The sequence below is a fragment of the Zingiber officinale genome, chromosome 1B (genome assembly GCF_018446385.1).
Source record: "Zingiber officinale cultivar Zhangliang chromosome 1B, Zo_v1.1, whole genome shotgun sequence".
Taxonomy (NCBI): Eukaryota; Viridiplantae; Streptophyta; class Magnoliopsida; order Zingiberales; family Zingiberaceae; genus Zingiber; species Zingiber officinale.
This window is the reverse complement of record NC_055986.1, coordinates 114,958,449-114,980,057: the sequence shown is the minus strand read 5'-3', so window position 1 is coordinate 114,980,057 and position 21,609 is coordinate 114,958,449. Positions and strand designations below refer to the sequence as shown.

The 21,609-nt window shown below is 37.3% G+C and overlaps 4 protein-coding genes across 8 annotated transcripts; 2 read left to right on the top strand and 2 right to left on the bottom strand.

Annotated features, from left to right (window-relative positions):
* The first annotated feature begins 1,393 nt into the window (after nucleotides 1–1,393).
* Nucleotides 1,394–5,337, top strand: LOC121974484 (calcium-dependent protein kinase 10-like). Of its 2 annotated transcripts, XM_042525579.1 has the most exons (8): nucleotides 1,395–1,679; nucleotides 1,793–2,624; nucleotides 3,150–3,293; nucleotides 3,434–3,586; nucleotides 3,776–3,891; nucleotides 4,376–4,543; nucleotides 4,734–4,958; nucleotides 5,061–5,337. In XM_042525579.1, exons 2-8 carry the CDS (start codon nucleotides 1,835–1,837, stop codon nucleotides 5,169–5,171), a joined length of 1,707 nt encoding a protein of 568 aa, XP_042381513.1. In that variant the 5' UTR covers nucleotides 1,395–1,679; nucleotides 1,793–1,834; the 3' UTR covers nucleotides 5,172–5,337. The 2 variants fall into 2 exon arrangements, with proteins under 2 accessions (XP_042381505.1, XP_042381513.1); XM_042525571.1 differs by having other exon boundaries at nucleotides 1,394–1,679; nucleotides 4,734–5,337.
* A 2,902-nt stretch (nucleotides 5,338–8,239) lies between these two features.
* On the top strand, nucleotides 8,240–14,840 carry LOC121974461. Of its 4 annotated transcripts, none has more exons than XM_042525552.1 (6): nucleotides 8,240–8,391; nucleotides 9,717–10,016; nucleotides 10,764–10,919; nucleotides 11,452–11,762; nucleotides 11,842–12,670; nucleotides 14,070–14,840. In XM_042525552.1, the coding sequence occupies exons 2-6, from the start codon at nucleotides 9,764–9,766 to the stop codon at nucleotides 14,588–14,590; spliced, it is 2,070 nt and encodes a 689-aa protein (XP_042381486.1). In that variant the 5' UTR covers nucleotides 8,240–8,391; nucleotides 9,717–9,763; the 3' UTR covers nucleotides 14,591–14,840. The 4 variants fall into 4 exon arrangements, with proteins under 4 accessions (XP_042381486.1, XP_042381495.1, XP_042381469.1 ...); XM_042525561.1 differs by having other exon boundaries at nucleotides 9,711–9,965; XM_042525535.1 differs by having other exon boundaries at nucleotides 9,711–10,016.
* A 1,389-nt stretch (nucleotides 14,841–16,229) lies between these two features.
* Nucleotides 16,230–19,183, bottom strand: LOC121974445 (phosphatidylinositol/phosphatidylcholine transfer protein SFH12-like). Its single transcript, XM_042525512.1, has 12 exons — nucleotides 19,058–19,183; nucleotides 18,726–18,972; nucleotides 18,550–18,649; nucleotides 18,218–18,484; nucleotides 18,047–18,124; nucleotides 17,852–17,953; nucleotides 17,728–17,777; nucleotides 17,546–17,639; nucleotides 17,371–17,466; nucleotides 16,970–17,048; nucleotides 16,521–16,885; nucleotides 16,230–16,340 (listed from the first exon to the last, which is right to left on the bottom strand). Exons 1-12 carry the CDS (start codon nucleotides 19,098–19,100, stop codon nucleotides 16,245–16,247), a joined length of 1,617 nt encoding a protein of 538 aa, XP_042381446.1. The 5' UTR covers nucleotides 19,101–19,183; the 3' UTR covers nucleotides 16,230–16,244.
* Nucleotides 19,184–19,706: 523 nt separating this feature from the next.
* Nucleotides 19,707–20,891, bottom strand: LOC121974455 (protein EMBRYO DEFECTIVE 514-like). Its single transcript, XM_042525521.1, has 2 exons — nucleotides 20,494–20,891; nucleotides 19,707–20,133 (listed from the first exon to the last, which is right to left on the bottom strand). Exons 1-2 carry the CDS (start codon nucleotides 20,842–20,844, stop codon nucleotides 19,810–19,812), a joined length of 675 nt encoding a protein of 224 aa, XP_042381455.1. The 5' UTR covers nucleotides 20,845–20,891; the 3' UTR covers nucleotides 19,707–19,809.
* Nucleotides 20,892–21,609: the final 718 nt, after the last annotated feature.

Sequence of the window (21,609 nt, the reverse complement as noted above, 5' to 3'; positions counted from 1 at the left end):
ACAACATAAAAAGAAATAAGTAAGAAGGCTACAGTATTTTATTTGGTTACAATTTAGGTGGGTGTTAATCTAAGGCAGATAAAAGCTCATTAAAATTCTCCTTCGTTGAATGTGGAGAAGTTTCTTACACTCTTTAATAACTTAGAAAGATGTTAGGAGATGAATACAAAAGTTGTTGATTTCCTAGCTATAGGAGTCTTTTTATAGCCTCTGAAAAATCCTATTTGTGGATTGGAGGCGCCTTCAAGTAAGTCTAAGACGCCTTCAATAGGTTAAGTTTTATCCACCAAAGATAAAATTTAATTTTCGGCTAACGGGTGTTGAAGGCACCTTCCATGAGGCTTTGAAGACATCTTTAAGCTCGTTGAAGGCGCCTTCCATAAGGCTGATCAACTTCCAGCTAGTCTTCTTCGCATGGACAATGCTCCGATTATCCGGAGTTGAGTTCACCCGAACCTAACTCCGACCTTCTCCTTAAGTAGACTTCCTTCTTGGCTTCTCTTCTCTCGGATGTCGCGCACGTCCTTCTCGTCCACCGCTATACTTTTCCACAGCTCCTCGTCCCTCGGATGCACCGAGCCCATTAGCTCCTTTCTCGTACCGTCCTTTTCATCCGCTGCGTCTTCCGCTCGACTTCTTATGCTCTTAAGTTTTTGCACACTTAGACACATGACATCAAATACAAATATAAAACCTAACTTAACTTAAATTGATTAACCACATCAAAACTACCACAGGATACTTAGGGAGCGTTTGATTTATTTGCATTTTTATTTTTATTTTTAGAAAATCATATTTTTTATTTTTTTTAAAAAAAAATGACTTTTTCATATTTTTCATTTTCTTAGAAAAAATTGGATCTTTTTTTAGAAAATAAATATGAAAAATGTAAATTAAACATATTTCCTATTTTTCATAAAATAAAAATAGAAAATAAAATGTAAAATACAAACCAAACATTCTCTTACATTTCTCCCTTTTCTACTCCTATAAGGATGATATAACTAAAGAAATGAATCCACTTATAAACTTATCTCTCGTTTTAATATATATTTTCAACTATCACTCAAAGAATTATTTTAATTAAATAATATGTTTACAAACGTTGATTTTCTACACTGTTGCCTATTCACCTATGATTAACCCGATGGCACCTCACCTGATTAATCTTGTTTACTTTTATTAATTTGAGAATTTGTACATAAATTTCAATATTTCCTTGCCCAATTGAAATGCAAATATTCCCTTATAAATGGATTCGAATATTTTTCTTTTATATCATTAAATTGAATGACTTTATGGAAATAATTCACCTAAATTACAACTGTACAAGGGTGTATATGCAATTTTATATCGAAGGGTATGCTTACAATTTAAGAGTTATCCAGGGATGGGACTGTAGAAGTGCCTTTACCTTCCTCCGCTTCCTCACGCTCTTCCTGCCTGCATCGATTCTTCCGCTAATCTCTCTCATGTCAACTCGATTTCGACTCTAGGGCGACTTCAATTGCTGCAAGATTCTTCCACGGATTTCTCGTGCCGACCGATCATGGAAGTGTTATTCTCCATGCGGAAAAGGCATGCGCTTAGTCTATCCTCTTCCTCCTCGCTTCCGCCTCCGATTTCTGGAGAAAAGTGCAAATTTTTCGAGCTTAGGTAGACTTCGGTCACGGATTTAGGTATGTAGTCGTTCCAAAGCTTCGATTTTGTTTGCGTTTTTGAGCTCCACGCTTCCTTTGGAGTTGTAGCTGCTGAGTAGGCTTTTTTCTGGTCTGTTGATAATTTCTGGCAGACTGGAAGCGAATGGTAAAATAGTGCTCGAGTACAAGAATCGATGGGCAACACATGCGCTGGACCGAGAAATGTCTTCTTTCAATCGGTTTCCAGCGTCATCTGGCGCTCCGCCGACGCGGAAGACGCCGTCGCCGGTAACGACGTCTCTGCCGCTTTGGCTCCGATTTCCTCAGTCACTGAAGCTCCCGAGCCCGTCACGATTCACGGCGTCGGAGCAAAGCCTCCCGGCGCCCTCCAAGTGGCCGGGAACCCGTTGGTGGCCGAAGCCCCTTCCAAGAAGCCCTCCCGAGTAAAGCGAGTCAGCTCTGCCGGCCTCCAGGTGGACTCGGTATTGCGGCAAAAGACGGTGAATTTGAAGGATATTTACAACTTAGGAAAGAAGCTCGGTGAGGGTCAATTCGGCACCACCTACTTCTGTGTCGAGAAGGAAACCAGCAAGCATTACGCTTGCAAATCCATCTTGAAGAGGAAGTTGATCACTGAGGATGACATCGAGGATGTGAGGAGGGAGATCCAGATAATGCACCATGTAAATGGCCTCCCTAATGTCATCTCCATCAAGGGGGCTTATGAAGATGCTGTGGCTGTTCATGTGGTGATGGAGTTGTGTGCAGGCGGTGAGCTATTCGATAGAATAATCCAAAAAGGGTACTATACTGAGCGAAAGGCTGCTGAACTTGCAAGGGTAATTGTTGGGGTTGTGGAAGCTTGCCACTCCATGGGTGTCATGCACAGGGACCTCAAGCCTGAAAATTTTCTTTTCGTAAACCAAATGGAGGACTCACCCCTCAAGACCATTGACTTTGGATTGTCGGTATTCTTTCAACCTGGTATACTTCTTAATTTCATTGTTGTTTTGAACATTTAGTTGATATTTGCACAAACAAGGTTCAAATGCAGAATTAACACGCATACTCGGTTCACGGTTTGTTACTTAAGCCAATGCCATCTTTCTATTTAGATAAAAATATAGTCTCACAATTAAGTCCATGCAGTTCGACTTTGGAGGTTTGTGAATTATCAGTTGGTCAATGTTGCATTTATCAACTAAACATAATACATTGGATTTCAATGCACAAATTTCTGCTTTGGTTTTGCTACATTTTCCTGAAATTTATGACTTCAGATGCATTTTCCTTTTCACAAAGATGGAAATGAATTATCATGTTTTGGTTAATCTCGCCTTCTTAATTCGTTCACTGAATATGATAGTAGTAATATTGTTGTGGTTTTTATACAAAAAGAAAAACAACAAAAACAAAAACAAATAAGATGCATTATTATTTGGCTAATTCTTCACTTATACATGTCACTGACTTTGTTTTCTTCACTATCTTTGATATACTTTTCTTCAGGTGAAATATTCACTGATGTAGTCGGTAGCCCATATTATGTTGCACCGGAAGTCCTGAATAAGAGCTATGGTCCTGAATCAGATGTTTGGAGTGCTGGAATAATAATCTATATTCTTTTGACTGGGGTACCTCCCTTTTGGGCAGGCCAGTAACTTACCTTTGACTAATTATACTTTTCACTATAAAATGGTTGCAAATCCATTTAGCATGTAGAAAGAATAGGTGTCTGAACTATTAATTCATTGGACTATATAACTTATTTCTTTTTTGTGCACTCTCTCCAGAATCCGAACAGGATATTTTTAAAGAGGTTCTGCATGGTAAACTTAACCTGACTTCAGATCCATGGCCAAGTATATCGGAAAGTGCAAAAGATCTTTTAAGAAAAATTCTCGTGAGAGACCCGAAGAAAAGGTTGACTGCCCATGAAGTTCTATGTTAGTTTCCTCAATCCAGTCTCAACTTCTAGATTGTTTAGATAAATACTATATATTCTCCAATTTTTAAAGAAGAGCGTGAAGGACTTCCTAAGAACATGAATGATTGGCTACTCTGATTTTTGACTGACATCGCAAATATTGTATCCACACTGTTAATTTGATATTGGATATTATGTCTCTTTGTAGGCCATCCTTGGGTACAAACTGACGGTGCAGCTCCTGATAGACCTCTGGATTCTGCAGTTCTCACCCGCCTGAAAAGGTTCTCGGCAATGAACAAGTTCAAAAAGATGGCGCTTAGGGTACATTTTCTGATGCCCCTTGGTTCAAAACAATCATTTTGAGTGTGGCCAAACTACAAACTATCGTATTTATCAAAAGCATTTAGTCATGCATACATGTGATCCAGGGCATAAGTAATAACTCATCGTCTCAGTGAGATCTATCACACGTATCTTTGCATTGCGGTAGAGAACAAGGTTAACCTGTTTTTAAATTTACGACTAAGGTGCCTTTTAAACCATGTTTTTGCTGAAAATGGTTGTTTTACAATCTGCATTTACCATTCCACTAATTTAGTTGATAAATTGGTCATAAATCAACCAAGAATACTCATAAATGAAAAAAGAATGCTCTCAAACCAGGAAAAATACGCTTGTCTGACAAACAACAGTGTGAATTATAAGCATTGTGGTGTAGTATTGTTGTTTGTGTTAATTATATAACATTAATTTCTAGCTCAGGTTTGAGGCTTTAGTTGATATGTCACCTACTCTCCTTCCTTAGGTTATTGCTGCTAGCCTATCCGAGGATGAAATTGCTGGCCTGAAGGAGATGTTTAAGATGATAGACACAGATAATAGTGGGCAAATAACTTTTGAAGAACTCAAAGCTGGTTTAGAAAGAGTTGGCGCCGATCTCAAGGACTCAGAAATTTACGAGCTTATGAGATCAGTAAGTGTTTTTTCTTCTTCTGATAAATAGTTTATGGATTATAAAACATCAACCTAAGCAACAGCATCTGATTATTCCATGCTATTTCAGAGATTACTCACTAAAACATTTTGTGAATTTAACTTTTCATGAACAAAGAAGTCATCTTCAATTCTTCACTTATTCCTCTTTCTGGAAATGTGAATTGAAGGCAGACGTAGATAACAGTGGTACCATAGATTACGATGAGTTTATTGCTGCCACACTGCACCTTAACAAGATCGAGAAAGAGGATCACTTATTTGCCGCCTTCCAATATTTCGACAAAGACGGGAGTGGTTACATAACCCCAGATGAACTGCAGCAAGCTTGCGAAGAGTTTGGTGTAGGAGATGTTCAGCTAGAAGAAATGATCAGGGAAGTAGATCAAGATAATGTATTCAAACATGCCCTCCCCCCTTTTTTTTTTTTTGTCAATTATAGATCGCGAAGTTGGATATCTGATGAACTGTCTGTTTCATCGAATTTTTCTGTGCAGGATGGGCGCATTGACTACAACGAATTCGTCGAAATGATGCAAGCGGGAAACACAGTTTTTGACAAAAGAGCATCGCAAAATAGTTTCACCTTTAGTTTTAGAAAGCTGTGAGAAGTTTGTGACAGTGCTGTTCGTGAAAGAGCTTTGTTTCACCTTTCTTTTCTGTTCCATTAGAATGTCATATTCTTTTTTCCGGATGTTTTTCGAACTGATCAGGAGGGTTGAACTCGACTTAACTGATCGAATTGTTGACCTAGTCCGGTTTCTGAAACACTGATCTGCCACTGTGTTTTCTACTAGAAACACAAATTAGGACAAAACAAGTTTCATTCGTTGTATCCAGCGTAAAAGTGATATCGTTTATCTTAAATGATTAAAGATTGTTGGTTTCATGGTAAAATATAAATAAATAAATTTTGTATGGATGAGATTAGATATTCAATACGATATTTTTTACTGGTTAGAAATTTATTTTAAGATTTATTAGAATAAATATCTATGTAGCTACTAATTGTGTCAATTCGTAGGAGTTTTGTACGTTTTATATATTGGAGTAAAAGGTGGTATCACTTATTTCAAGCTGTCTAGTATCATTGTCCCATGATAAGATACAATTAGATAAATTATAGGATATTTTGACCCTAGTGTAATGGTCTGTTTGCATGTTCATTTGTTGTATTCATTGAAGCAAAGATGAAATCGACATTTAGTGGTCCTTTAGAGCGACTACACACTTTTTGGGTAAAAATTTTATTAACACTAAAAAGGTGAAATTATCACCTTGACGACATATCCAAGGTGATCCCACGCTCTCTTGAAGGGAGATAGGGGTTTCATCCAACAATATTAGTACATGCAATGAAGGATTAAGGTTACACTGATTCAAAATCGATTAATTGACAACATCTTATATGAACCAACGACATTTGTCCGTAAGTAACATTCGTTGCATCCATTATGGTAAAAGGTGAATACGCTCGTCTCCAGCGTCCCCGCTAATTCGTCCCAGAACTAACACAGAGGAGGTAAATCACGGACGGCTACTAGCCATTGGAATAGTGACTAGCACATAAGGGAGGTATTTACCTCGGCTTTGCCGAGATTCAAATCTCAGACCTCATTGTGACAACACCTCATGCGCTAGTGACTAGACCCATCCGAGGGGACTAACATTCGTTGCATCCATGAACTATGCAATAACATTGTGAAATTTGAGGTTGACTAATCATATCATAATTATTCTTAACATATTTATAGCTAACAACCATGGGCGGAATCACATTGGGCTAGGATGGGCTCCAACTCCACCAATTTTAGAAAAATAAAAATCATCCCTATATTTTTTTTTCCTTAATTATTTCCTTTTTTCCCGCGTGCACTTTTCATTAAATCAAAATTTTTGATTTTGTTTAATTAAATTTCCAAAACATATGTCAATTTATTAGGAATTTTAATTAAATCAAAATTTTATAAACTCTACGCACGCTATCTCTTATTTTTCCTCTTATATGCAGAGCCACAAGTGCCGTCGTCCCTCCACCTCCTTGTTTTTCCTCTTATCCATAAAGTCGTAGGTGTGAAAGATTTTAATTTTGATCCTCTTTTTCCATCACTAGGTTCGAGTAAATCTGTTTATTTTTAGAATGGATTTCCTTCGAGCAATCGAGCTCCTTTCTCGGCGACATAATCTCTCAATTTCTTAAAGATCTTTACATTATCATTCACGTGATATTTTATATTCATATTCTATACAGGTGTCTGGCAGTAACTCGACGAATACAAGCGCGACATCCCTTCTCTCGAATAGCACACGATATCGGTACGACTATTGTTGTAGGTATATTTTCTTTTGATATTATCTGTATGAGTCAACTACTATTTTTTATTTTAATAAATTGATTAAATTTATTAACAGATTTACTAATTAATTTGTTTAGTTTTATTTAATGAATTTATTGAACGGGAGTTGGTTGAAAAAATTGATAATGATATAATAATTAATGAGTTTGATTAAAAACAAAAATCGAAGAGTATAATTTCAATAGCATTTTTTACTTTATGCTTTAATTTTGAATGTATTGAATATTAGATACTATTGTTTTATAATTTTGTAAAATTAATAATTATTTTTTGTTTATATTTTTAATCAATTAATTTATTATATCTCAATTATCAATCTAGATAAATTTAGATTCTGACTACGCCTCTATAATCTTATCAAATTATCCCAACTATTTGAAATAAGTCGTGGTAATCAATTGTTTTTTAAGCTAATCCCTTCGTAGTGACAAATCTTAGACATGAGTGATCAGATTTTATAAAAGTTTTTTTTATCATTTATTAATATAAATCTATTGATAAATCTGAGAATGCTCTCAATAGATAGATAACCTAATATCTAAGGTTTATTATTCCATAGAAAATATAATTTAGTGCATCCTAGTTGGCAATTGTGTTTGGGATATGTTTTAATCAATTGTGAATTATAAGGACAAGGTCTATAATTGATTTGATCGGTTGGAACTGGTTCAGCTCGAGTCAAGCACTTGTGATAACTGAGGGTTGAAACCGTTTTAACGCACTGACTCATATGTAGATTAATTATTCAAGTAGGACCCTTAATAATGAAAACTATCCATTTAAAGGCTCTGTTCTCTAAAATTTTATTTTATTTTGTTTATATATAAATTTAAGAACCGACTTGATCAATTTAGTCCACTAAAATTAAAAACAAAAATAAATAAAAATATCAATTTTAAAATTAGTGAGCATCTATCCCTTACTTTTAAAATATTTTAATCACTCAATGAGGGTGATTTTGGAAAAAGATAAATGAGGGGTTGAATTTGTAAATTTGAATACATAAAGACTTTATTAGGTCCAAAATTATATATATATATATATATATATATATAATTTCCTCATCCTCTTCGTAATCAACGGCTGAGATGACATCTTGACCCTATATTTATATATATGTATATATATAATTTCCTAATCCTCTTCGAAATCAACGGCTGAGATGACATCTTGACCCTATATATATATATATATATATATATATATATATATGTATGTATGTATAATTTCCTAATCCTCTTCGTAATCAACGGCTGAGATGACATCTTAACCCATCTCGGTGAAACCTATAAAGCCCTTCTCTCCCCTATTCCCCAGCGGCGCATCGCCTGGTGAGGCAGCGATTGCCTTTGGCCGCCACCACCGCTCGAGCAAGGGCGAGCGCATCGTTTGCTGCGGGAGTTGGTCCCTTTCATCTCCCTCGGAGGTATCTACCACCTAGACGGCGGCGAGATGGAGCCGAGATGACCTGGTACCGCTTCTTTAGTGATTTATTGGCTTGATTTCTCGGCCCGAGGGCTATCGGCGGTGCTTTGTTTGGCTCGAATTACGGTTTATGATTCCTGTGTGTCTAGGTATTCGGATTTAGCAGTTTTCCCCTTCGATCTGTTTGTAGTGTTCGGTCGCTCCATATCCGTGATCATGTGATTTGTTGCCGATCCTTTGTTTGCCCGTGTTAAACTTAGGCTTCTGCAGATCTTCATGTGTTTTTGGAATACTTAGTGGTCAATAATTGTGTATGGCTGTCTATTTGTTTGTCTAAAATTTACTGTTTTGTCTTGGGATATTTGGAATGGAGGAAAAAGACATTATCCACGGCATTTTAGGATCGTAGCGAATGAATCTATCCTGTTCTCTTTCGCGCCTCTGGCAGTCTTCTCAGTGCTCAGGCCAGGACAAAGGCTGAGGTTGAGCTTAATGTTTTCATTTGCGTTAACCCTTGACTGTCCATAAAAGTCCCTGGAGGGTGAAGTCCTATTATGCCTCTAATGCTATTTTACTTATATTGCATGCATTCTTTAAGAATGAGCATTCACAAGTATTTAACGTCTGTCAAAATTTCTTAGATGTGGAATGACTATTGCTACAGATTTTCAGTTGTGTTATGGTCAATTCATGGCAAGATTGATTTAATCATGGAGAAATTGACAGTGATCTCTGTGACAATAAATATATTGTTATCCCATGCTGGTTCCAGGAGCAACTCAAGTAAACTTGCTGCACCTTTGAGGCATCTAGCTTAACATTGCAGAGAAGAATCGTGTAAATAGAGTAGCATTTTACATCGCTCGTCCATGCTATTCAAGTTTAGGACTTAGGATGAGACACCCTAGTTATTCCCATATTGGCAGCATCGGGCTAGCGATGGGGATTCATTAGCTCAGGCATTCACCCTACAATTAACCTGGGCTCTTGTACTTTAAGCCATTCATTAACCCTCACCAATCAGCAAATGGGATAAACTTGGCCTCCTTAGTTCAAGCTGCTCAATGCTTATTACATGGACCTTCAACATAGGTTACTTCAATAACCACTATTGCTCAATTTATTGTAACACATATTTGGTATTTCTCATTTGTTTCTCAGATATTGAATTTTGTCTTCTGTAAGAATTTTTATTATAGTTGTTCTTTAAGATATGATAAATTGATTTTATGCACATGGTTAACAAATTTGGTTGCTCATACATCTTACATGGAAATGTGTGTTTGTAGGCATTACTTTTTCTTATCGCTTGTTTTTATACTGTTTCACTAATGTGCAAAAGTATTGCTTACGGCAGATTTTCAGTTTCAGGATGTAGTTTGAACCTCAAAACTGTACTTCTCCATACACATGCCAAGATGATTCTTGGTCTCAAAAGTCAAGTTAATGATAAACGACAAAACTTTGGAGAAACAAGTATGCCAGTTTCATTGTTGTCCAAGCATGAAGGCAAAGCATCTAACAGGGAGTTTGATAGGAAGTTGAGCAACGGTCCTGACAATAAGCGTCCACGTTTAGATCAAGCAGAAAGCTACACAACAAATACTCAAGTTGATGATGGTAGCATTATCTTCCAAAAAAAATTAGATTTGAAAAGATGCTCATTTGCTGGTAATTATAGATTTCCTCTATCTAAGTTGTATAATGTGTATTGTAAAAAGAAAGAAACATAGATCTCTTTGTTGAAAGTCTTGCATGAAGTCTTGCATTTGACTATGGTTCGGTTGATCAGTTATCACTTATATGTCTCTGTTGTCTCTTGAGTTCCCTATTGGGGATCATATGAAGATTTTTCTTGCTTTTTAATGAGTCAAAATTATATTTTGATGATGAGTTATAACATTCAGTTACAAGTATCCTCTTCACTAGCCTATTATATTGTAAGACTTTATATTGGGTGAGCAAGTATAAAGTGAGAGATCTGTGGATATTCATCCAGTATCTTGGTGCAATTGTGCTTCTACCACTTTCCTCTTCCAATGGTTTGGTGTCTGAGCCTGAAAATTATCTTCTATGCCAACCTATTTCAATTGGATCATCATCTTACTGAAAGCCAAAACTATTGTTCATCCTGTTGATTTTACATTTAAGTGGATGTCTATGGATAATTACCATGAAGTGGTAACAATAACTACCAGATGCATATGCTTTTTTCCTTTTAAATACATAAATCATATTGATGTAATATCTCTCTAACTAGATTTCCTTGAGCATGGCCAGTTTTTATTATTATTATTATTAAACTCCTTGCGTAATATAGTTGCACCTTCTGGATGCCTACAAATCAAACATTTGCCACAGTAAACTTTGCCTATTGTTTTTGTATTATTTTATCCATAAACTTGTTTAATTGTTCAGATAAAGCACGGTTGATCAAGACAAAGCGTAGTCTTGATGGTAAAAGAAATGATAGGAAAAACTTCAGATCGGGAACGAAAATCAGATATGATACTTTTTCAACAAAGATGGGGTTTCCTGGCATTGATTCTACTTTTGCAGGAAACAACCTGTTAGGTATGCAAAGAAAATGATCTTTTTTCCCCATTCATACTTCTTCCACTGTTATATTCCCAGTATATGTTGCAGTAGTATATTTTTTTCCTGACTTAATTCTGTTGGAAAAGTGGCCCAATTTCTCTGAGTATTTCTCTTCTTAATTATACTCGAAATTTCAAAAAACTGAAATTTGCCAAGCATCACACAAGCTTAATAGGGATATGATGGCTAATGCATGTGTTGGATCATATATCAATCTTTTAAAGTCACCTATCTACCCAAAGGAACTTGAAGCAACATTAACAATAAAGGTCACTCGATTATCACATATGGGTAATTATGAAAATTTAGAAATAAGGAAATTTGAATTGCATTATTTAACAAAAGAACTACATGAATATTTATTTACTAATTGTTTGGCCGTCGTCTCAGAAAATTATGCTTTTCTGACAAGAAACATCACAGACCTCAATCTTCTGCTTTGAATACCTTTCAGTAATGTGGAGGTCTCATGTATCAAGTGAAACTTATGAAATCACCTTGTATTCAGGAGCATATGGACTAAAATCTGATCTCTCTGACATCACAAGGCATATTGATGAGGTGGGCATTAGTGAACTTCTTGATGGTAGTTACAGATATTCTAATGTCAATGCTGAAAAAGGAAAGAAACTCCCAGTTGTCTGTGAAAGTATGTTGACTTCGCTGAGAAAGGCAATCTCTCTTCTTCCCCATGATGGTCTGACAGATAACAATAGCAACAGAAAAGGAGCTATATGCCTCGGTAAACCTGATTCTTCATCACTCATTCAGGATTGTTGCCACCCCAGTAAATTTGTTGATGAATCAACCGCTACTAAGGTCAGCTTAAGTGCTCAAATTGTCTTTCAATTTTTTAAGCTATCTCAATAATTGAATTAATTTTCTTTTCCCTATTTAGTATCCTAATGCAGGTGATGCTGATCTATATCAGCCAAAGAAAATTCTTGAGCATTTAGCCATTCCTTCAGTATTGGATCTTAATACTCTTCTAGAAGATTTATGTTTGCCTTCATCCATTTCGAAGTCCACTAAGCCCCCCAAAAATCTCCATGCAGCTAGCTTGCCTCCTTTTTCATGGTCTAGTTTTCATAGTTCAGCTTGCAAATCTGCTGATTCCAGTAAACAAGTTTCATTTAAACATGCATATCAGGGTAAATGGGTTAGAATTGATTGCAATTCTCTTCTCACTGGGGACAGCCAGAATTGCTTTTTAGATTTGGAAATGTTAACAGTTGATAGCAATGAAGACCCATTACAAAGGAGTAGTGCTCTTCAAGATAATCATCTAGACTCGTCTCCTAAGTTTCTATGTGGTCAGCCATCAACCATGGAGTTCCAAACATCAAATTGTGTTGAAGGGAATATTCCAGATGATACAAGGTTAGAAAAAGGATCTAACTCATCTGTGTTAGCTCACAAACAATTTAAGTTGGTTGAAGACCACACCAACTGTTCAAGCACCAGCCTGGAATGTGACAACAAAGCTAGTGGCCTGGTTAGAACTTCTGAATCTGAAGCTAGTTTGAAGTTTCAAGGAAAGAATCTAGACTTACCAGATCATGTAAGATCCACATCTAAGTTATGCAGTACTGGAGTTGTCCCGAAAGATCTCCACACACTAAATGAGCATGTCTGCTCTGCTTCTTCATGCTCCTTCAGTTGTAAAGATGCTGGAGAATGCAGCCGAAGTTTACGCAATTTATCTGCTTCAAATATGTCACGACATGGTAATATGTTAATTGTTTTTGAATGCATAGTTGCTGCTAATTTGATTCTCTATTATGTATTTTACCCTTCATATTTGGAGCATTTTGTTGATATTGGACTGGTAGTAAATGCCCTCTAGCTTCTCTGGTATCAAGAAGGTAGCTTATCTTGTTTCTGTTTGTTATTTTGATGGCCAAATCCACCATCAGCCACTAAATCCCACTGGAGTTAGTGAATTTATATGGGCTGCAAATTAAATTTGACATTATTCAAACTGGGGTGGGCGAATACTAAAGATGGGTTTAAGAAAATCCGTATACCCTAACCTGAAATTTCAGGTCATGTTTTTGGTTTTCGTAGTTTCTGATTTTTCAGGGGTTTTCACTTTTTTATTTGATTTTTTGCTTGCAAAATGATGTAAAACTTTAGTTATTCTATAGTATGGGTTAAATACAATTAATACATTGATCAATTTATTGCCTTTTGAGCTTCTTTGCCACTCTGGAACCTATTATTGTCTTGGGAAAGTGGCTTGACAGTTTGACTCCTATCATCTAGGACGGTCACAATCATATATCAGAAACCTTTCTTCTAGTGGCTGTTACAAATACCTACTAGAACGAGTCCAGCCTTCTTTTTATTTAATGCTTGCTTTAGCTATACTGTAAACTTGCAAATTTATGTTACTCTAGCCAGACTCCTGAACTCAGTTCCTATTGTCAAAATGTTTATTTGGTTTATTTGTTAATGATTTCAGATATTTTTAATACAAAATTCATTATGATTTCGTTTGGAAGCCCAAAGAAATTGGCCAATCTTAGTTTGTGGACTTCCAGGGGATTTACTTGAAAAAAAAAAATTTCAAGTCCAAAGAACGAATGAAGTCTGATTATAAGATAATGATTCAACGTACCTGTAGCGCCGATATTGATTGTGTCAATGCCTAAATTCTCAGTTTAGTGATTAATCATATTCTGCCATAAGGACGAATTCATAATGAGTAGGTAAAATTAAGCTACTAATTAATATTTGAATATGGAAGATTTTCAGTATCTGAAAGAACTTTTTGATGTATCCACTTATGTGAATAACCAAACTGCATGTATGACTGAACCTACAGTGAATTGTAGTTGTATAACATTAAATGCATGTAAAAGCCAACCTAAATGTTGTGTCGCCACAAATATATACCACTATTTATCATTCTGTTTCTATTTTCTTTCTAAGGCTATTCCTGAGTTATTTTGCACTCTGCCACCTTATTATGTGCCCAACAAATTGCATCCAGTCCTATAAAGTATCTTGGTTTTTATCAATAATGCTATAAAATCACGAAAGTCAACACTATTTACAAGCAATATACTTTGGCCTCACTGAAAAGATCTAACCATTAAATGCACATTTTTGTCAACGTAACAGATTATCCGCCACGTGAGCTGCTTGCTGCTGACATATTACTTGAGATGGCAAGGCACGGGCGTGCCCTCAAATTCCAAACTGAAGATTTTGGAAAGATAAGGTGGCCAAAATCTTCTCCGCAGAAGGCCACGAAGAATCATAAGTCAATATCCCCAATGGGGAGATCAGAATTCTTTAGAACGAGGAACCATGATTCTGTTCAAACTGCAGATCGTCCGTATTGGGAACATAAGCTAGTCGAGAAGAAAAATGACATGAAAAATGCTGGTGGAGCAACTGTAAAAAATTCAGCTCAGTTGGAAGGCGAAGGTGGAGTTTCTCCTTACAAATCGGAAAAGGATCTACAGGTTGGTGCAAGGTCATTGCACAATATTACTGTCAGATCAGGGAGTTTGATTCCAACCACACGAGTTGGAAATAGTTATGAAAGTCATCAGAAGCTCAGGAAAACAACGCTATCGTCATTGACAGTTGGGACTTACATCAAAGATTGGAGTCGGGGAAAAAACAAGCATGAATAATTCATCTGCTTGCTATATTTTAATCAGAGCACCAGTGCAATCTTCCATTACTGTGGAAGAGGACAGGAAGGGCTGCAGCTTGGAGGCAAGGCCGAGAAATTGTAGATTGCATGATCGCCTCCATTCTCCAGTCGGGTTGTTTAATTGGAGACTCATGTAATTAGATGCTTTACGATCGAGATTCTGGTTACATTACTGGGTTGTTTCATGTGTATTATTCTATCCTTATTCTTTGCAAAGTAAATTTCCATCAGACACCCTTCAAATTGAAATGTTGTTCTGCTCCAGACACAAGCTGCGTCAAGAAGTCGTCACCAAATTTGCTCTCATAATTCCATAGTCTTTGTTGCATCGATAAGATTCCACCAAAGAGGTAAGAATCACCATGGTTTATTTTCTACTGTAAGGATAAAACAAATTTTATTAATTGTAGCATCAATGATGAGCCTGCCACGTCTTTATAAGCACATTGGCTTATTGTAGGTAGCATAACTGTTACATTGACAGAATAATAGTAGTCTGGTGCCTCCATACAAAAGCAAATCTGAAGTCGTAAACTTTTCCAGTGTTTTTCATGCTTTATATGTTATTGCTCAAAGCATTTCTTGTGCAGGTGATGTAAGATGAATATAGCTGCGTCGATTAGGTATAACCCATTCTGATCAGTTAATATGATATTTGGACAGGTTGAGTCTGGTTTGGTTATCAAACATACATATATACACACACATATAAGGATCCTTTGTCCTTACAGTGATTGTTTCCTCAAAATTTGCCTCTAGGCACTTGAAATCAACTCAGAAGGAATAATTTATTATTTTTTCTTTTTGTTCACTTATCGCGAGGCACTGGTTCAAGGGCTGCATTGCCCTTGTGCCAGTCTCGTTCATCAATGATAATTAATAGCTGATAGCTTAAACGAACAAGTTTAAACATAGTCGACCTCCTTGTATAGCACTAGGTTGAATTCTGCAAGTTTGATTGCTGTTACCATAAAGTTACAAGAAGTTAAAGACTACATTCAATCATGAGACCAGCCGTACCATAATCTCACAAAATTTGCTTCGGAGAAGCCAAGTCATTCAGCAAATAAAGACTATCCTCATGAATGGATGAGATCGTTATCAGTATCAAGGATGAGAAATAATTAGCCAATGTTTTTGGCATTACATTGATAATGTTCATCACTGTTTTTTTCTCCCCCTTTTATCTACAAGAAAATATTTATTAAGTTAGATAGATACATATTTTTAGTTCTCAGAAGTATTTGTTAAGGCAGCTTGATTCTTGGTTTCAGTCTGTGACATTCTAGAGAACACAAAGTTGAGGACGTCTTCTGATGGGTAGAGACTACCAGCCGAAAGAAATCTGCAATTGTAAACGGGAAAAATGCATTAAGTAAACAAAAAAAAAACCCACATTGTAATATGAAGTAAACAAAAAAAATCTAATATTATATACATTCTTGTAACGATATAAATCCCTCACAGATACCAGGAATTAGACGTTAATTAATTTAATCTTGTCATTTATTTAAACAAGAGGAATACTAGAGAAAATATTCTTCTCAAATTTCTGTTTTCATTTTTCTCTTCGATTTTACCCGAAGAAATTAATGTTTTCCATTCGATTTAAAGGACTTTAACGCAAACTACTAATAAAGAAAACTTGCCAACTTGTTTTTTTTCTTCTTTTTCTTCTCGAGATATGCAGCGAACTCCTCGTGCTTTGACAAAGCCTCCTCAAGAGCCTGCAAAGACAAATGAAATAAGTAAATATTTGGTGTTTATTCTGTATAATGATGTGACCTCCTGACCTCTTTTTAATCTTTTTAGAATGGAACAAACTTATTTCAGTTTGAGTTTCTATGTAGATAACTTGACTTATAAAAGCTCTGAGAAAACCAGGCGTTCAGTTTGATGGATGTTACCTTCCTAGTTTCCGCGAGCTCAGACTCCAGGGCCTCCACACGGTTCGCCGCGGCACTCAGCATCTCTTCCTTGTCGAGTTCCATTTCCGGCGGTTTATTGCCGAGGACATTCACCTTCTCCTCGAGCTCACCGAGGCGCTTCAGCACGCATGCAAATTCAGCAACAGAAACAGCCGGCGCGGGCGGCGGTTGTCGCATCATTTGGCTCTTCATCAAGTTCGCGACGTCTGCATTCGTAACCTTCCTCGACATCGACCGCCCCACGCGCACCATAGTGACAACGCCCATGACAAACGCCACGACTCCGCCGAAGATGTGGCTGTTGTTGCTAGACCCATTGTTGATCCCAGAAAGAGTATACGAATCTGTGTTGGACCGAAGGCTAATGAGATACCTGATTTTTCATTATTTTTTTTTTAAAAAAAGACAAAGCCAAGGATTCTATCGACCTTTGGAGAGGGCAAGCTTCTCGTGCACCATATCGTCGGTCCAACCCGCATCCACCACCTTCTCCACGATCGGCAACAACTCCTCGTATTGGCAAGGCGTGGGAAATCTCTCCTCAGGTGCACTATTCTTCTGCAAAGTAATTAACAACCGATCTTCTTCCACATATTTTTCGATAGAATGAGTGAAGTTTTGTAGATTCATCTTCAAAGTGAATTTTACCTCACAATCCAAACCTCCCATTTCTTCATGAACAGGTGAGAGTTCAGGGTGTTTGATGTGGCTCCTGGGGATATCGTCATGGAAAGACTCTTGTCTCTTCATGTTGTAGAAGTCGGTTAATTAGTAATTTCCCCGACTAGAAAAGCAAACTATACTAAGTTTCGAGAGAAGACTCGACCACCTTTTGGTACACAATTTCGTCCTCGGAGATCATCTTCTCCTCGGCCGCACTCGCATGTTGTTGCCTTCCGCAACACCCAATGCCATTTTGAACCATCTGTACAGGTTTGACAAAAAATCGAACAAATTGAACCGATATCGAGTTAGGTCCTAAGATAGGTGGAATGAAGATAGACCTTGGCGATCTCAGGGTCCTTCCATGGGCCTTTGTCCGATCGAAGACAACCTCCTTCGCAATTACAATTGCCACCGAGGAACTCTGGCAACTCACTAGAGAGCTCAAAATCACTTGTTAGCTATGGTACCTTAAAATCAATATTACTGTGGTGCTATTTTTTAAATGCAATACTATACATACCTAGCATCGATGATCTCGAGTAACTTACTCTGGAACTTGTTTCCGAGAACCTAAAGGAAAATCTCATTAGAACTCAACTTTCTTAGTTTATGTTGCATAATCTAATATTGAATTCCCATCTTACATGGATTTTGGCAGTGGTCTTTGGATCGAGGAAGCTCTTCACAGTGTTCCAAAGGAGTCTAAATCCCTGGCCGGCATTGACAATGAACATCCGGCACAAGGTCTGGAGAAGAAAGAATTTAACATTGCAGTGTTATCATCTTTTCGATTGGATACTAAAAAGAATACTAATGTAGATAGCTTAGTTGATACACGCCTCAGGGTAGTTGTCCCCGTCGATTTTTTGAATCCGACCGATGAGTTCCCTCGCGACTTTGTTGAATTGTCTGCAACCCTATGATGCATCAAGCGCACACATAACATAATTCATCGTCGAGTCCATTCACCGGCATTGCGAGTGATGAGCTTAGTGAGTCGAGTTGCATACCACTCCTTGAACATCCATGATGGTTGTGCTCTGATCTATGTGTCTTTTTGCCGCAATTGAGCAAGCAGGGAACTTGACCGCGAAAGTCCTCTCGAATTCCCTCACATGGTACTGGACGTAACGATCCATGGTCGTGACTTGCATCATCTTGTTGGCGTCGACTAAGCCTAGTCTTTCGATGTAGATAGGCCTGCCCTCCTTGTCGACCCCGTGGTGACCTTGCGGGTAGTGTTCCAAGACTTGATCAAGTTCGCCGAATTCCAAGTCCTTCAAGTGGATACAAGGATCAAAATGGGTGCAAAAATAATAGTGACTAGGAATGCCTAATGCACCTCCATAATTGTGTCGGATCCAAATTCCTTCCTCCATTGAAGCATATCTGCCCACATTTGCTTAGTCTTCTCGATATCAAATTTCCTCGCCTTGAGAAACCTACATCATCATCATCGATCAAAATTAGTTATCGGATAATTAACGACTTAGCTAGTAGACTTAACAATTGAAAGACCTTAGCATCATGTGGTAGTCATCGTGCCGAGCGGGCAATAGCTCTTCTAGGATAAGAGTTTGGCGGAATGCGTCGACGGATTGCATTTCCTCAGCATCGCGAACATCTTCAATGGCAACAGACATGACCTTGCTACTTCTCCTACTTCTTTTGTTGATAGAGTTCCTAAACTTTGAGGAGGCACTAATTGCCTTTTTCTTGAAGGACCCCATCCTATTTTTCCTCTCGTCCTCCGAGTTGTCGACATCTCGAGTTCAAAAACAAATACCAAAATAAAATAAAATTATACAAATAAGTATGAATTAAACTAAATGAATTTGTCTTGAATATACCATATTTGTGAATATGGTCCGTCCCTGAGACGACTTCAGCCATTTTCCCACCTGGACCTGATATCGATATCTAAAGAATAAAACTTTTTTACAATTTTTTAAGAAATGAAAGAATAAATTTCATCAATGTGCAAATGTGTTCCCTTGGAATTGTTTCACTAAGTGAATTTGCACCTAAATCTTTAACAAACAATCAGCTAATGTAAGGGAGGAAGATTAACCGGGAGAAATCCAGCATGAACAAGAGCTTTCGATTGTGATAATGATTGGTACGGGAGGAGAGGAAGTGAAAGGGGAGTCGATAAAAGAAAGACTAGGCAGAAGGTTTACCTTGAAAGAGAGCAAATTGATGGTTATTTAGAGAGAGGGGGAGAGGAAGGGGCGGGATATGTATCCAACCAAACTATTGCTACCAAAATGGAGAGAAATAGAGAAACGTCGATAGAAAGCTCAATGGAAGAAGAGTATTTTTAATTTGTTGTTGCCGAAATGCAAGGGACGCCATTGGTTTCAAATTGTATATGCATGATTAGTTCGATAAAAAAGTGAGAGTTCTTTAAATAGATTATTTAATAGCCAATAAAGAATGCAAAATTAGATTTTGAAAATAATAATATGATTTTTTTATAATGAAGGAAAAACAAAACTATTTGGCTGAATAATAATAATAGTTACTCATCAAATCATCACAACACAAGGTTCCATTAGAGCCAAAACTATTTCAAATTCTTAAACATAAAGAAACAATCGATCTATCTCCTGAAGCCGCCGCCTCTCCTTCCGTGGCCTCGACCGCCTCTTCTACCACCTCGGCTCCCGTTTCTGTCGCCGAAGGAGCCGAAGGAGTGACCAGACGACGAATCAGCTTTCATGTTATCGGGCAATGGCAGTATCTTATCGACACATTTGCGGAAGCTAAAATCGTCAGTACTTCCATCGACGTGAACAACGAAGAAGCATCGACTTTTCCATGTCGGGTGGAAGCGAACCTGGAACGCCTCGATGCCTACTCCGATCTTCTTTGCAGGATCAGGGTGCCCTTTCTTCAGCAAGTCCAATAATACCAGATGCTCATACTGCAACATAAAAGGAAAACAACAACAAAAGCATTGTGAACTAGGAAGAGATTGTTATAGTCTGATTCCTGAATTGCTATTTTTGTTGCTTTTGCATCTTGTCCATCACTTGCATAGCTCAATGATGCAAGCGGCCGGCTCTTGTGGTCAGGGATTAGCAACATTAACTTAAGAAGAAATTCCAAAAGAATAGAATCAAAGCTACAATGATGAAGACCAACAACTGTTGAAATCTAGAATTAAGCTGATAGATCAACTGGAGATATGCATTTTATATTCAGATAGCAACAAATAAATTTTTTCCATGCACCAACGACAATAACAAAAGTTGACAAAAAGAACCAATTAAAAAAATCTCACCTTGTTGAGATTCAGATTGGTCGACCAAGAACGGAGAAGTTTCAGGAAGTATTCGAACATCTCGACTGACGATCCAAATACCTTCGGTCCGACAGTTGCTCCAGCCGCTTCGCTCTCCTCTTCGTTTCTTCCCACCTCCATATCTACTCCGGCTTCCTCCTTTCCGTCCAGTCCATCGTTATCGCCTTCTTCTAATGATTCCTCAACCTTATGCTTCTTCGAATCACTATCCTCCTTGTCCACCTCCTCTCTTTCCCGTTTCTTTAGGCCTTCGGACTCCGCCGCCATCCCTTCGGCCGCGATCTCGTCGCCCTCGATCAACTGGGGCTTCTCGGAGACCTCTTCCGCCATATGTCGAAACAAAAAAACTGGCGACGGAGCAGAGTGCGATACTGGTTCGAGTAGGCAAAACCCTAACCTTCTCCATATTTATAGATATCTTCTATCTGAAGGACGGTTTAGATTGTTATACTGGCGTGCACGAATCTTGATGTATGCACCTTCAAAGCCCATTGAGATTTCGGCCTAACACATATAATCTTGATGTGTCCAACTTCAAAGCCCATTAAGATTTCGGCCTAACATCTATAATCTTTATGTATCCACCTTCAAAACCCATTAAGAATTATTAGGGGTATAATCGAGTCAAATCGAACTCTTAAATATTCGAGTTTGACTAGTTTATAATCGAGCTAAGCTTGAGCTTTATTTAATGAATATATTCATGGCACACGATCTTATTCGAGTTTTTATCGAGTCTAAACGAGTTTAATAAATATAAATTAAAATATTCATTTAAAATTAAATTATATATTTAGAGGAAATTATAATATTCTTATTGAAATTTATAATTTTATTCTAATAAATAAATTTAATATATTTGTCTATTATGAGTATAAAATCTATAAATTAAATATCAAAATTATTATTTTTTTATTTAAAAGTTGATTCATGAGCGTATAACGAACATGTTCATGAGCTAACGAGTCGAGTATTATGAAGCTTGAACTTGATTTGTTTATCTTAACAAGCCTCATTAAACGAGCTTAAACGAGTTTTATCGAATTGAGCTTCGATTAGTTCATGAGCGGCTTAATTCATTTACACTCCTAAAAA